Source organism: Patagioenas fasciata, chromosome 11 (assembly GCF_037038585.1).
Source record: "Patagioenas fasciata isolate bPatFas1 chromosome 11, bPatFas1.hap1, whole genome shotgun sequence".
NCBI lineage: Eukaryota > Metazoa > Chordata > Aves > Columbiformes > Columbidae > Patagioenas > Patagioenas fasciata.
In genome coordinates, this window is record NC_092530.1 from 12,558,876 (window position 1) to 12,575,140 (window position 16,265).

The 16,265-nt window shown below is 39.6% G+C and overlaps 1 protein-coding gene across 2 annotated transcripts in view; it reads right to left on the reverse strand.

The window, feature by feature from the left end:
• COL4A6 (collagen type IV alpha 6 chain) overlaps positions 1–16,265 on the reverse strand; it is a 124,082-nt gene that overhangs the window by 77,470 nt on the left and 30,347 nt on the right. For both annotated transcript variants that reach the window (XM_065846805.2, XM_065846804.2), the window contains exon 3: positions 2,797–2,880. In XM_065846805.2, the coding sequence (XP_065702877.1) occupies positions 2,797–2,880 (84 nt within the window). The remainder of the gene's footprint in view (positions 1–2,796; positions 2,881–16,265) is intronic.

The window sequence follows — 16,265 nt, forward strand, 5'->3', positions numbered from 1 at the left end:
CCTGGATTTATAATTGGCCAAAATCAGTTCGGTGGGCTGCCCCTGCTATTACATTTACTCTTAAACTGCTGTATGACTTGTAAGCTTAAACAGATATCTTCTTGTGCACTTAAGTACTAAGAGCCACATACTCAGTTTAACCTTTCGATTTCACCTCTGAGAAAACCTCCAGAAGGGTCCTAGCTGGGACCTTTCAGTAAAGGTAACACCTCCCCACTAAGAATTGGACTTCTGCACAAGTCACTGGACTGTTACCCATGAATCTTTACAAGAATGAACTGATAAAGAGGGGCGAATGGCTACAATGTAGCCCAGGAGTTTTGCCATTTAATTACCCAGAGCCAAACTTTAACTTATTACATACAAGCACCAGTTCTGAATCACTGGCTAAGGTGGAAGGTGCTTCCATAACAGATTTCTTCTTGTGCAGTCTTCATAGTAAATTGGATCACAAATTTACTGAACAGCCTAAAATGGGTACCAGCCAGTATTATGGCTTTTCAACGCTAATGTTAGTCACTGGGACAATTAACAGAAATGAAATTCTGCTCTTGTAGGAGACGTGCCTCACCACTCTGCTAGAAGAACTCCTTAAGTGGCTGCTAGACAACACTGTACCACCCTTCCTTCTAAAAAGAATTACCATCTGTTCCATAAAGAGTTGACTCACCTTATAGAGATTAATCTTCTACCAAGCTCCATCTCAAAGATAAGGACTTTATACTTGTTTTCTTCTTTATTTCTTTCTTGCACATGCATTAGAAATCTATAGTAAAAGCAAGAATCGTGGGGGTTCTACATGCCTACATCCCATTTCTAGAAATATCTTTCACTAATCAGGCAGTGGGTCTTAGACATTTTTGACATTTTTATTGCCAAAAAAATTTTCTTAAAGTATCTGGTCAGAAACAAGTTCCTGATGGCTTGGTTTGATCAGAAGTGCACTCAGAGAGGAGGACATTTAAGGACACTGCCTATATTATTTTCATTGAACTGTCAGCTTATTGTCATTTTCCCTGAGCTTTTAGCTATTTTTTTCTTTTAAAATGAAAGGTTAGCTTTATTCTGACCTGGTTAATTGTGCAAAATTGACAGCTGAAACTTTTCTTTAAAAAAAAACATGGACTCAGGGCATTGGCAAAGTCCCATCTCCCATTTGCCTGTTCTGAACTTAAAGGTTTTGCAGCAATGGAGAAGGTCAGCAGGAAGCCAAGGAATTAGCCTCAGGCTGTACAGTCTCCTCCAAGAAACAAGCTGTGCTGTAGGATACATAATCATAGCATCCCCTTTCCCAGTTCAGCCAGTCACCTCCTTATCCTCTGGCATGGCAGGACTCCAGTAGCTGCCTGCAGACGTCCAAGAAGGTGTCAGCAGGGCTCAGGATGGCTTGATGGAAGTAATGTTGTAAAAAGGAAAGATTACCACTTCCAGCAGTCAGTTCACTCCACAGACAGGTCTCAGTAGGTTGGAACGCATGTTTAAAGGACTGAAATTGCCTACCGATACAGGTCACATAAGAAACAAGCTAAAGGCCAAATGAGTTCTCAGGTCAGCAATGAAAACAGCCTAAAATCTTTGTGACATCTTAACAAAAGAGATGCCAAGAGCTCAAACTGCAAGGTCAACAGTGTTCTGGCCAGTTCAAACAATCAAGTTGAACCCCGGGAATGTAAAGAGACAGAAGAATGATGCTCATTGCTATCTAAAGGCCAGAGCATTTACAGGATATTGTGTTCCAGAACCAAACTAGGTCTGTTCCTTACTGTATTGAATCACAAAAGGTGTTGAGCAGTTGGTTTTAGCTCATATTCTAGGTTATGTTGAGAACTTCCTTGCAAGGTTCTTCCGCTTCTCTGTTTAGACATGCTTTCACCTTGTCACATGAGGATTTGGAAGAATTTTTGTATTTCCAGAGTAAACACGTCATCAGTTATCCTTTAAGATTTCATGCTTAAATGAAAACTAGCATTATTTCCCTTCTCCTTAAGCCCTTCCAAGTTAATTCTTCCAAGTACCTACAATACAGCTCTTCCCTCCTTTCATCTCTATAAGCAAAATTTATAAGATTCATTTTGATACATGTTAAGATACATTAGAGATCTTAAAAGAAAATATTAAGTACACCATATCTGGACAAAAATGAACATCGTAATTGAAGGCAGAGTGAAGTCAGCAGTTCTGCATTACCCTAAGATAGGAAATAACCAGTCACATGAAGATAAAAGTTATAACCCTTACATACAGTCAAAAGAAACGGAAGATTTTTACAGAAAACTTGCTTAAACATTTGTCTGCTTCAACTGCAGACTTCAGAGAGAGGGGCTCTAGCTAAACAAAAGACTTTCTGAAAGGGAAATGCTTTGATTCATTTAGAGTTTTGTTCCTTCATTAAAAAAACACCAAAGCCAAAAACACTTCCACAAACAAATAGAAGCAATTACAGTAAGGACTGGGCAAAGTCTGTACTGGAAGCCCACACTGCTTTGATTTTCCTTTTTAATTGTTGTAATCTACTTAAAAACCATCTGACTTTTTTGAACTAGAGCTCAGATCACAAATAAATGAGATTCCATTGAAGATTCATTGCAAAGCTAATAATTTGTGAACCTTTAGAACAGCTTTTGAAATCTTGGCCAGGGACATTTGAAATGCAGCTGGTCTTCATCATCTCTCTTATTTTATGAGGTCATTAGATGGAGAATTACACATATTAGTTTCAGTTCTATTTATTTATTTAGTTATAAAAAGATTGATAAGAGACACAAGGAGTAGTTGTATTAGTGAAAACAAGCTTACCCGTGCGCCCTTCTCTGGAAAACACTTGCATCCAGCGCTGCAATCGCGGCCCCCACATGGTCCACTGTAAGACTTCTTTCCACCCTATTTGGGAATAATAAAAAAAAAAAACACAAACAACTCTGAATATGATAACTATTTATCAGCTGATCATCTTCTTTAATTACAATGCTTTGTTTCAGCACTTTTCACCTATGTTATACTTGTCATGTGAATTTGCTGGGAAGTGGCAAAATGTAGTTACATTCTAACTTCTCCATGACTGGGCCATTTTCAGAATCACCCAACAGACAGAAAAAGTAGGTTTAGAAATCCTCTGAGAATAAGTGAACTTGCACAAGCTGGTGCTATTCTGCAAGGTGACGAGTGCTTTCTAGGGCCACCTAACCCCATAAAACTAGATGATGTTCTGAGATAGTGCAGTATTAGATTAGGACCACAATCAGTAATTAGAACTTGTGCCTCAGCCATCCTGTGTACACACGTATCTCTACAGCAACAAGAACCACCAAGACAAATTTAACTTTGTGATCCTTGCACATTTCTAAGAGCAAGCAGTTGGAACCCGAGTCATAAGAACAGAGAAACTCCCAGATGCGAGAAAGCAGCATTTTTAACTCAGAATAGATGTGCAATAAGACAGTAGGCAACCATCATGCATCTGAATTTAATCTGAAAATATATTCTGAATTTGCTGTGCTACCATTACTTATTAAGGATAATTTAAAAGTTGATGCAAATCTGAAGTCTCTGTATTACAAAGTTAATTCCCAGCTAGCACAGATGGTGACAGTACAGGAAAGTCAACTGCATGAGTTTAGTTTAGAGAGTTTGACCCTTTTCCTCATCAGGCTTGAACTGCTGAGCTGCCAAAAGCCCTGCAGCACTACTGACAACACCGTAACCATCCCGGAAAAAAGCTCAGGTTAGTGTTGGAATTTAGCCACTCACTAAGAACACCCATCGCTGAGGAAACTTCATTCAGGTGTGCTCAGGTGCAGTCCCTCGGGTTTAGAACTCAGAATGGAATGAACTTTTAGGCTTCCCCATACCCAAGGTGACCAAACTAAGTGCTGTGAAACAAGTCCGGACTGAACTGAACACTTCCTTACAAAAGCATTCACAGAAAATACTTCTAAAGCTTTTAAAATTTCCTCTACAGCTGTTGGTGAGGAATATGACAAATGAAAGACAATTGATGCAAGCTTATCGTGTGCTTCTGAACTTCTCTGCATCAGCTTTCTCAAAGAAAGTAACTAGTCTCACATCACTTGATAAGTTTTCTGCTAAAGGTAAAAAAACCAACCCAAAACCTCTATATACCCTGATGTTTGCACCATTTTGCTGAACTAAACACCTCTGGTTTTAAGGCAGTGTAGAATGAACAGATACTAACAAAAAGCCTTAAATTCAGCCTCCCTAGTCTGAAGGGAACATCATCTCTTGCTGCAAAACAGTCATAACAACCTTCAAGCAATTTTAAGGGGCATCAAGTGCAAAAACCCCCAAGCAAACAGTACTTCTGCAAATTTTTTGGGCAGCTTTGTTCAGATGAGACCCCGTTAGAGATGAGGCTTTTGAACTACCTGTTAACATGCTGTGGTAGGATGTAACACAAGGCTTGAGCAGAACAGAAAGAAGCACCCCAACAGGATACACAATGCAGGCAATTCTGACCCTAGGCAGCAGGACATAAAAGTAAGCTTAATTCAGTAAAAGTAAAAACAAACCAAACAAAAAAGCAAAAAACTCCAGTATCTACAGGTTATGTAATAGACTCTAAGAGCACCTCCAAACTGTCTGCTCAGACAAGCAATGACTGGCATGAACTTGAGTCTGCCACGTACATCAGCAAGGGCTCAGTGAAACCAGAAAATCTGGTCCCTGTCTTAAGAGACACACTGCTGAGAGGTCATTTCTGGTCACAAGTGGTAACGAGGCTTTAGGATCCGGTTCTAAGAAAACGTGAAGAGTGAAGTGCACCAAGACATACCTTTGGCCGTGATTATATGCATATTTTGCAGTGGAAATTTGCACTCATTGCCAGCCAATGTATACCTCATTCCTGACACTTAACCTTACATTTACACTCTCAGCAGACAGCTTTATGCCTCCAGGAAATCAGATTATGCCTTTGAGGACATTTATTCAACCTTAAATTCTTCAAAGTTTTCAACTCCCAAATTATTTTTTTCTCCAAATTTTTCTTTGTTCCAAGAGTCATTTGCACGAGGCTTTGGGTGCTCTGGTTCTGTTATTTCTTCCTGCCTTCTAGGAGTGAAACTTGATTTCTTCGCAGGTCTGGATTCCCCCGCAGTCACTGCCTTGCACCAGCTGCTGGCTCAGGGCACTGCAGCTCACCTTGGCAGAAACCCCTGTCTCGGGGGCAATCAGCTCCTCCCCAGAGACAGAAGGACAGACAAAAAGCAAATATTCTTTCCATGCCCACTGCTTGTGCCACTCCCCACAGTGCTGTGGTTAGCAAATATGCTTCTAGTCAAAATCCCACTGAAGTCAAAAGAAATCTTTCCATTGAATTTATTGGGAGCTGGATCAAACTCTCACTGAGGTTTATTAAAAACTGAAAATACGTCCCTATTCTGTGTAAAATTGTGTTCACAATGTATTTCTAGGTTCCTTTTCACAGCGTGAGGAGTCGTTTTGCTCAGTTGCGAATGAAAGCATTTGGAGAGGAAGCAAACCAAAGCCATTTGGCTCCAAACCAGGTGTTACATATCCTAGAGTATTTAATTTAGGGGAAGTAGCTGACATCAGACACTCCAATGCTACTTAAATAGCAAACAGTCATGTGTGTAATATTTATGAATACAAGCCATATGTACATGACAAATCATATGAATAAAGGTTGCACATAAGATTGTAGAGCATAATGTTCTCTTCTGAAGAGGCTTCTTACATTTTTCCATTCAAATGTATGAATGCATAGGTCATTCAAACATTTATAGATTGTAGTCTGAATGTTTAAGCATGGGCCCTTCATATGTTTTCTGTGTATGTACTCACAGAAGAGATTTTTTCCAACTGCTCTGAAATATTTCAGATTGATGAATATGGCTCCTCAGAAACAATAAGAATTAAAGAAATAAAGGTACTAGTTATAATGGTGTGACCATTATAGCTGAAATTAAACTGTTTTATTTTCATTGGCTAGAAGTAGACCAAGGTTTTCAAAACAAAACAGAAACACAAAATAGTAGCACTGTTAAAAATACATTCTCTGTGATTTAAATAGGTGTAATCTAAACTGATTAACATACATACTGATTTTAATTGAGTTATTTCACATTTACATAAGAATCAGTAGCATTTCAACAAAGGAAAAAACACTTTAAGAAGTACTGATATGAGTGAGAATCCATTTTTGAAAGACATTCAAAACGAGAGTCAGTGTGAGACCAATTTTCCTCTCCTGCTTCTAGTGTCCCTCCAGCAAGCACCCCTGGGCTGTTGATCCACTCGGACAGAGCGCCATGCGAATCTTTCCATTGACTTCAGCTTGCTCTGGAGCGGGGCCAAAGAGTAACGAAACCCAACAGCTGTGATGCCATGAGAGGCGTCCCAGACTCACCGTCATTCCAGCTTCTCTAGAGCAACACAAGGGAGCACAGAATAGCTGTGAATGATCCCAAAGGCCTCGCCTGCAACTCCAAAGACAACTGTACGTGCAGCACAGGCTGGAGTAAACCTACCACGGGATGGCAGCGGGAGAGCTCCAGGGAGCACAGCTCAGGTGCATGAGCTGGGGCCCAATTTTGCCCCAAAACTTCTGCTCTGGATCAGACTCAACTGCAGAAGGCTGGAAATGGATTGGCTGAAGACAATTATCTCCATCCGCCAGCAAGGTGAACCCGCCAGGCAGCGGAAGAATGCAACGAAGGAACATACTGGGAAAGGACAGCAGCAAGGTTAAAAACATCTTCTTTAATAGGAGGAGGTTAAAGTAGCAGTGTCGGCAATGGGAAAAACTGGAAACTTCTAGAAAATAATGGATTCTAAGGAAAGTCAGCACACAAAATCGGAGGAAGTAAAGCACACTGAAAAAACCAGCACGCCTGTGGTAAAAGAGGAAAAAAAGATAACGACAAAAAACCAAAGTAGAAGAATCTCACACTTGCACAAGATATGGCAGGGATGAAAATTTTTTCCCCAATACTTATTTCCAGCCACTTCCCAACTCCAGTTAAGGACTGATCCAAGTCCAGAGTAAAATCCTAACAAGAAACTTAGTCATCAAAAGCTGGCAGTGCAACATAATGAAAACTTCTGAAAACCTCAAATAAACATCTTTCATATAGTTCAGGATCCTATTATGTGCTGATGACTAATAAGGAAATTACATTTACAGTATCACACATTCAGACACCCTTGTAAAATGTCACAGTGAAAAAACTAGTGAAACATAATATCTCTGTTTACTTCATGAGGTAGGTAATGCTGCCGTGTTAACCTTGCTCTTTTTAGCCTTCATGGCTTTTAGGAAATCAATTCATTATAACATTTTTCTTTGCCTATTATTCTTTTAGTTGTTGTAATACAGGATTTAAAGCCAAATTCTGAAAACACTTATCCACGTGTACAACTCCTCCCTCTGAAATCAGCAGATTCTACTTTGCTATGCACATGTTAATACCGTACATAATTGCCTTACTGACATGAAAGAGCTTCTTCAAGGCTAAAAATCTCTGGGGAAAAAAAATGATAAACCAAGAATCTCAGCAATCTCTGCACTCAGAAATGGCAGCATGACCCACCAAAGACAGCAAACATGATGCAGCAAATGGGTGCAGTAATTCTTCCTAACGCATGAGGTGTCACTGACAGCTTTGCCAGTTAGAATGTACGAAAACAGTTGCTGAGATTTGTTTGGCAGTGAAATTGTGAACAGGTAAGAATAAAATTAATCATGTCAGCAAAACATCAGATAAAATTAAAATGCAAATACGTTTTTCCCATGAAGAATATCAAGTGCCTGAACTAATTTCAACTTTTTTCTTAGTGAGGTTCCCCAAACCTTCATTTGATCTGTCTGCTCAGTTTTTTTTAAATCATATTAAGAAATAGGCCAAGCCTAGGAACTAATAGGATTTTTTTCCCCAAACTGGGTGGGGTGCGTAATCAATGGGAAGCAGCAGATGAAGTTCCGAGTAACTACCAAAGAGAAGGATGATATGCAAACTGCCTCACCTGCCATGTCCAAGAACTTATCTGTTTCAGACCACTTTATCAAAGCTGTACACCCAAGAGAAAAAGTGACTACAGAGATATTAATGACATGGTACAAGCAGCAGTAAAATTTTAGCCGGAATACAGTGCACAGTTTCTGTTACTTTCAAGTTAGATGAACTCTGCACAGGCAGAGTGCTTGAACATCCCTTCGATGAGCAATGTGTGACCTAAGAGCCTTCCTACTACAGAGTGGGATTTATTTGGGCCAGCAAAATGAAGACTTGGAGGTGATGCAGTGATCATCTATACCTTCAGCAGAAAGGTAAATGCCAGAGAAGCAAACAAACTTTATTTAAACAATGTTCTGGATACCACCCTGCTGCTTAGGAGCATTTTAGACCTCTAAGTATCAGTAGCTGAGCAGTGTCACCAGGAAGATCTCTTTGTGGTTAGAATATATAAACCAGCACTACGGGTGCCTGCCAGGGACAGACCACTGGCTTGTCTTATACTAACTAGTCAGAGGAAAGGACAACAGCAGCACAAGAGCAGGTATGTATAAGCTTCCATAAATATATGCAGGAGAAAAAGTTTTTAAGCAGGGGGTAACATCCTTCCAGTTATAAAGGCAGGAGACTTAACTTCGATGAACTGGTGATCCCTTTCAACGGAGATTGACAGGATACAGTGGCCAGTCCCAGTACGAGACAGGACTCCGTGACTGCCCCTTCTCCTCTGGTGCTAAAGCATTTCATACCAAAGCATCACTTTCCTGCCCAGTCCAGCTCCAGCCACCAGCACCAAAAGTATCTAAGAAGGCAAAGCAGTGGGAAAAAAAAAAAAAATGGTGGAAACTGTCCTTTCCACACCTACAAACTTCTCCTATGATTTGCCACATTAAAATCCAGTGTAAAATTGTGACATGCCTGGAAAAGCATTTTTCACTGACAGGATTACAGTGTTAAAAATACACAGGCAAAAAAATCTCTATAGAGTTTAAATATCAACTCATAAACCACAGATAAAGCCAGACTTAAGCCCTTCCCTCATACCGAGTACCACCTTATTCTTCTTACAGTCCCACAGGAATGACTGGCCTCCGAACACGACAGCAATAGGAATGTCATATACAGGTTATTCAATGTTAACATATTTGACTCTGGCTCGGAACAGCTCTATCTTCTGATATTTTTTGGTTTTGTTGATAGGATTACACAAAGCTTTAGATACTCTTTTTTTTTCTGAATATTCTATCAGTCAATGGGCACATAGTTTAGACCAGACAGTTTATTTACAGCTTACATGAGCAAGCACACAACACAAAGCCACAAGCTTATCTTTTACTGCACAAAAGGTCTTTCAAATGGAGCGATTAAACATGAATTTGTAGCTAAGATACTAATTCATTTTAGGGTTCACTGATTTCTTCAGTTAACTGATGTCCTATAATATTTTCATTCATTTCATAGAGCTGGCAAACATCTTTACTGGCAGCTGAGACTAAATGATAGTTACTAATAGAAACCAACCCTCCTCCAATTCAAATGACACATGAGGTTACAAAACTTGGAGGAAATCCTGGCCTAGAGAAACTATAGTGGCAAATTCTGACTGAAGCAAATTCCATCCCATACCCACTCCCTGCCAGTGCTGCTGCATTGAAAATTAGATTTAAAACAAAATAAATGTTAAAGGTCAATTCTTCCACTTCATACACACAGCAAAAATCAACTGATGTCTTGCAAACTATAGAAGGGGTTGCTTGATTCACATTTTTTGAGAAACATTTATTTTTTATTCATTGGATAAAATTTAGAGATAGAGTTTGCAGACTTTTTAATCACTTTAGTAATTTTCATTCATACTAATAACGTCATCAATTTCTGTAAGGAAAACATTCACCCAACAAAGGATTTCCAGAGTACAAATTCGCCTATGACAGCTGCCAAGTGCACTATTTATCATATTTGGGGCATACAAATGGCCACAGACCTCACTACACCTGATAGTAGGTTGGAAAATTTAAAAGCAGAGAATGGGTGATTACCTGGTCTGAAAACATAAGTAACAAAATTCCAAATAGCTTCACGTGGTTTAGAAAATCAAAAGCTTTATCTCTGCGGCTACACTGAAGGAATGTTCTGTCACATCAGCCAAGGTCTGTTACTGCCTGGAAAGTCACCAGCATCAGCCTCATCTGAGCTTCAGCTGGGAGTTCAGCATCCCCCAGTTATTCCAGTAAACACCCAAGAGGCCAGTGCACTGGACCAGCTGCTTTATATCTGAGTGATAAGCACCAATCGATTTTAAAATACTCAGTATTAAGACAACTATTAAAAAATACTCTATGCTACCCTAATTTCTATGAAGACGTTGTCCACGCTGAGAAAGTTTCCTCATCTTTAGAATCCTGTCAGAGATCTTTGTTCTTCTAAAGCAACATCTCCATAACCAGATCCTATTCTACAGCCTTTAATATGTAACAATACAAATTAGTTTATCCTATTTCTTGAAATTGACAATGTATTTTTTAACAGATACACACGTAGTCAGTCAGAAAGGCTGTGTATATGGCTGTGGGCACTACCCACATGCAGGCAAGGATCCAAACTCCTGCTGGGCAGGTGCTGGGACAGGTTCTCATTCCCCACACCCTCTCGAGTGGGAGGGAGTTCCCTGCATTAACTTCACAAAACATCAGTGCTCAGGCAGCACAGGGAGGTCCCCGAGATCCATTATCACGCAAATGTGGCACCGCTAACAAGGAAAAGTAGAATTATTGCCCCCAGTTGTAGGAAAAAATGCTTGTGGAGAATGCACAGTGTCACCTCGGGGAAAAAAAAACCTGCATGGTCTGTTTGCGGTTTTAATTTTAATTAGTATGGAAAGAGACAACACGAAACTTACATGAAATTGCATTTTAAGAGCAGGTTCACATATTGGTGCAGCACATTACACTGAATAAGACTAACAGTATTAGCAGACTCTTCTTTCTTCGCACTGCTTTCTATCAAAGCTGGCTATATGTCAAAGGAAGAAGAAAAAGCATTGCCATGGTTCTGCAGCCACACAGAGCTATAAACCATACAACCTAAAGTAGCGACTCCAAAATCAGAGAAAACTGTTACTCATATCATTTAGCACAACTATTTACCAATTTTGTACCTGCCCAACAGCTTTATAAGGCTCACACAACCGTCTACCACAATCCCCTGGCTAAATCCAACACGTTACCAACTAGTACAGATATTTATTGTACTGAAGTTGCTGAGCACATTAATATTTAGGATACTAAAACCCAGGGTACTACACAGTTGGATATTATAAAAAGCATCGATGATGTCACTGTAGGAGCTGGGCCTTATGATACATGTTGTGCAGTGTATGTATACAATATGTAACACCATGAATCAACCCAAGCCTTTATAAATGCCACAAGCAAATCAACTAAAAGTCAGTCTTAAGAAAAACTACCCACACAACACCAAACAACAGCAATCAAACAAACATAACTCACAAGAGACAAAGTGCAGCCTTTCATCCAACAGCCTGCTTCTAGACAGCTTCTCACTTTATCCTTAAATGTCCCTGTGATACATATAAGATTTCACACAATCTCAGAAGTATGCATATAGCTTGGAAACAAATTTTCACCAACAGCTGCATTAATTCAATCATTGACTCACAGGACAATGCAATTCAAGCCACCCTTCTGCTCCTGACAGTACCTTGCAAAAAGCTGTGTAATAGATGAAACGCTTCTTTTTTTTTTCTCCAAAGCTTCCAGCATTGTAGCCAGTTTTCAGGTCCAATTATAGATATAACCCTTTCATATTAACACAGACCTTTTAGAGCCATCTTCAAAAGCGGCTCATCTTTTCTAACCCATTGCCAAAATGGGAGCACAAACTTTAACAACTGTAAAACATTTGCAAGCAATATAAAGTTTCACTTTCAAAAGGAAATCCCATATAATTATGATCCTGTAGAAGACCCTGCTGTAATTTACTATGACACTAACCATGCCCCTGTCTTTCTTTAAAGGGGAGGAAAAAAATCTTGCATTCAGTACATTTTTTGCTTTCCCACAACTGAATTTTCAAGCCTGCATTTCTATACTCAACATCTACAGAGTTCTGTTGCATGAGAAGTCACTCATTAAAGACATTTTTTGAAATGGTATAGAGTAAGGTTTTGGTTTTGAATACAAAAGCTTTTCATTCAACTGCAACAGAAATTAGGAAAATAATAACTTGAATAGCTTCATCTATTTCAGCTAAAATGCTTGTATTATATATCCAAGGTGAATACAAGTCCTTATCTATAATTTTATTACCTTTCTGCAGTTTTACATCCATACCAGATCCAGCTGGGTCAGTGGACAAGTATCAGCCCTGAAAGTGACTCAGCTCCCTTATCTTGTAAACAGTTCTAACAATTATAAATACTAGTAAAGGAAAATCTTCCCCAAAAGCCAAGGCAATGCTCATAGTACTTATCAGCAAAACATGTCCCAGAAGGTAAGCTGGAATGTGTCCATGTGATTCATCCTCCAATTTTATAGACAACACAGACCACCAACTTGGAAAATATGGCAGCAATTTATTATTTGCATCTTATTTTCAAATGCATACTCCCCAAAGCCATCTGGTAAAGAATACTTTTTGAAATGAAAGCTCCAGAGCTGACAATTAAACAGTATAACCCAAGCGAAACACTGGTAGAAACTGGCAGCACTTTTAGTGATGCTCTTGGCAAAATGCTGATGGATTAAGAAGTGAGGGAGAGAGCTGCATCTGGCCTTCCACTCCAAAGCTAACGACTAATCTCTCTCTGTATCTTTTGGATTTGAGTCAGAGAAAAAAAAAATAATCTCTGATGTAAGTGCTTACACTAGGGGTCAATATAACCTTATGTGTGGGAGACAGCTGGTATAAAGACACTTCATCTGTCTCCTGGGGAGCCAGCAAGGAGTGGGATGAGCACAAGGAAATGCACAGCTATGAACAGGAGGGGAGCTGCTTAACCCAAGGGGCTTTCAAGCCATTTCTGTGCTCAGCCAGTTTGGTGTGCAGGCTCAGCTGCTCCAGCCAGCACCAAGACACTGTCCGAAACAGAGCTGGAAGTTGTAAAATGGGAGCTAGAGCCAGTTAACCAGGACCACACTTCAATAAACAGCACTTGCACTGATTCTAGCCAGGTTCCTTTTTCTTTACTATTCTGTCTGCATCCTTGAAGGTACTGTCAAAAAAGTACAACTTGTTTAACACCAATCCCATGCAAAAGAATGCTGTTGATTTCAATTATTTTGATGCCAGTTTCTTGCATTAAATTATCTTTCTCTCCTAAATAAAGTAAATCAACTAGTGGCAAAAGAAATCGTCAGAATTCCCATAGTTCTGTTTTCTTTCAACTCTGTGCACATACAGCACACATATCAGCAGCATTCTCAATATCTTTGTTAACTATTACTTTATTTTGCTAAAGAAAACATCACCTTCCCAAAAGCAAGGCTCCACATTACTATACACTGTTAAACATACCTTTAGTGAACAAGCTTTGAAAGACTCAATTCCACAAGGCACTAAGAACTATGCCTAATTCTGATGAATTCTGAATGAGGCCAAAGGGCACAACTGAACACCTTCCTGAACAGAAACACTCAGCCAAACGCTGGTTTTCCTCAGTGAAGGCCTCAGAAACAGCCCCCAGGATACCTACCTGAGCACAGAGCAATCCTGAAAGACAACAGGAAAAAAAAAAGTATGCATTACCTCTCTTCTGGCACAAAAGAGGCTCCCAGGAAGGCTGAGCAAAGCGCTACACCTGCCTGCCCTGCCAGGGATGGTTCTGAACACAACATGGAAAGAAAAACCAAACTGCACCATTTCTTCTTCAGGAATAACCAACATAAGCAAGATGAAAATACCTTTGCTCGCATAAAAAGCAATGTTACTCCCAAACAAGGGAAGGAAGTGTGTAAAACTCAGTCTTTTATCTAACACCTTTAATTTTAAATAAATATGCCAAGCTGCTTTTAGCTGGAGTGAGGCACACGTTTCTTGTGATTAGCCCAAAAGACAAAATAAGCTGTTCGGAATATTCCAGATTCCTTCCTTGCCAGGATTAGGAAAAGGTTGCCCTCAGCACTGAATACCCAAGTATGTGCATTTCCATAGACACTGAAAATACCTAAACAGCTAATGCTCTCCACAGCAAAGTGCCCCAATAATCCTGATTTAGCCATAGCCATCTTATGCCACTAATATTTCCAGAACATATACAAAGAAATCCTCCTGTATCCTTCCCCATGACATGGTACACAATAAAAATGCCTAGGACTACTTCAACTACCACATTATTTTGACAAATAATGCATATTATACAAAAATCCTTATTTTGAGGAGGGAATGCAAGCCCTCCTGTTAATAACTGCAGTAGCGATTCCAAATCTGCACTGAATAGGCTCACAAAATGCCTTGCACTCAGTTTCCTTGTCACATTACCAATAGACACTGATCAAGAAACCTGATGTTCCATCCTTCATTACCAGAGGACTACAGCTTTGAAAATGAAAATGAGCAATTGAGAACTGGCTTTACTTTAAAAAAAAATGTTCCCGTAGCAAGATACCATTGCTGTTGGGAGTCTGTCATAGGTAACAGATCGGGTGGGCATTTCCATTTTATATATAAACAATTAGCTTCGCCTGTACCCCAAATTAACAGCTATGGCTGTGGCATTTGTCTGCTCAGGTTACTAATATATCTACCCCAGATTATATTTCTAATAGGACGGCACATGTCAGCTGCAGACAGGGTGGAACCAACTGAGAACCACTCCCATGTGCAGAAATGGTTTAGTTAGCAAAATAGTATAGCCCACAGGCATAAACTTTACCCAGCTTTTCCAGCTCACTTACAATATCTAAATCAAGGTCACTCATGCTCCTTTTTGGGATGGGACAGATAAACAACTCAGGTGACTTGTTTTCTCTCACTTCACCTTTCATCCTATTTTTTAAATAGAGTATCTACATCATAAGTTACAGAAGGACTAAAATGCCCAAACAGCTGAAAGTCTATATAATTATAGTCCTCCTAAATAAAAACATATGCAGTCATCTGGAACAGTCAGAAGACTACCTGTTCTACTACCAACATGATCAACTCTTTAACCTCTGTCTCTATAGCTTCACCAGTTTGCTTGCTCTCTGCATACAGTCATTTAAAGTCGATTCACTTTGTACTCTCTGATCCTGCAAACATGAGCTGGCTTGCACCCGGATGCCTCCTCACCAGCATCCCTGGAGGTTTTGTCATTGATGGAAGCAAGAACAGACTAAACCCATCGCAAATAGCACAGTGAGGCTTCCCACTGTGTCCTGTTCGTCGAGGCTTCTAGTACAGACTTACTACATCAGCTCTGGAAAGTACCAAGCACATTGTGTGTTCTTGGTTAATAAAATATCAAAAGAAATTAGGGAAGCATTTTGAGTTCCACCTACAAAACACTTCAAAGAGTAGCATCATTGAGAAATTACTCTCCTTTGGGGGAAAAAGGTGTCTGCTCATGTTTGTTTTGGACACTGCACGATGGGTACTTGATGTTGAGTAACCTTTGGGCACCATAGTAGTAAGCATAATGAAGATTTTTTTTTTTCCAGAAAACATTTTCGGAGCTGCTCCTCTGTCCTCTATCATATTTCTGGTATACTATTTCTATTTCCGGGGAGTGGACTTACCAAGTCAGAATTTGTTTTTCTTCTCCCAGGAACATACAACTGTCAACTCTTGGCTGCTAATTACTACGCAATCTTGATCGGTCAATTTACCCATTTTATCAGTAACGTAAAACGCTACCAGGTCAGTCGTACCGTCTCAAACCTATTGCACAAACATCAATGTCAGTGAAAAATCAATTCCTTTATATTAAAATGAAAAATAATAAATTATGCCTAGAGTACATCCTCTAAATTGCATACAGTCCTGCGTACACCTTAAACCAAGCACGCAAATTAAAAAATAATAACGAGTAAAAGCAGACCTGCTGTTCTTCTGTAGCCCTACAACTCCCCAAAAGGAAAGTTCCATAAAAGGCCCATCCAAGCAGCAAATGCAGCCTAAATGCCTTTTGAAGTCCAGAGGCTTCCCACTTAGTCCCTAGCAGGGATCAATCGAGTGGCAACTAAGAATTTTCCAAAACTACAAAACCAGCAGAAATATAAAGAGTAAGCAACAGGTGGAAAATCAGAAAAAAAAGAAGTTACATTAAAAAAACCA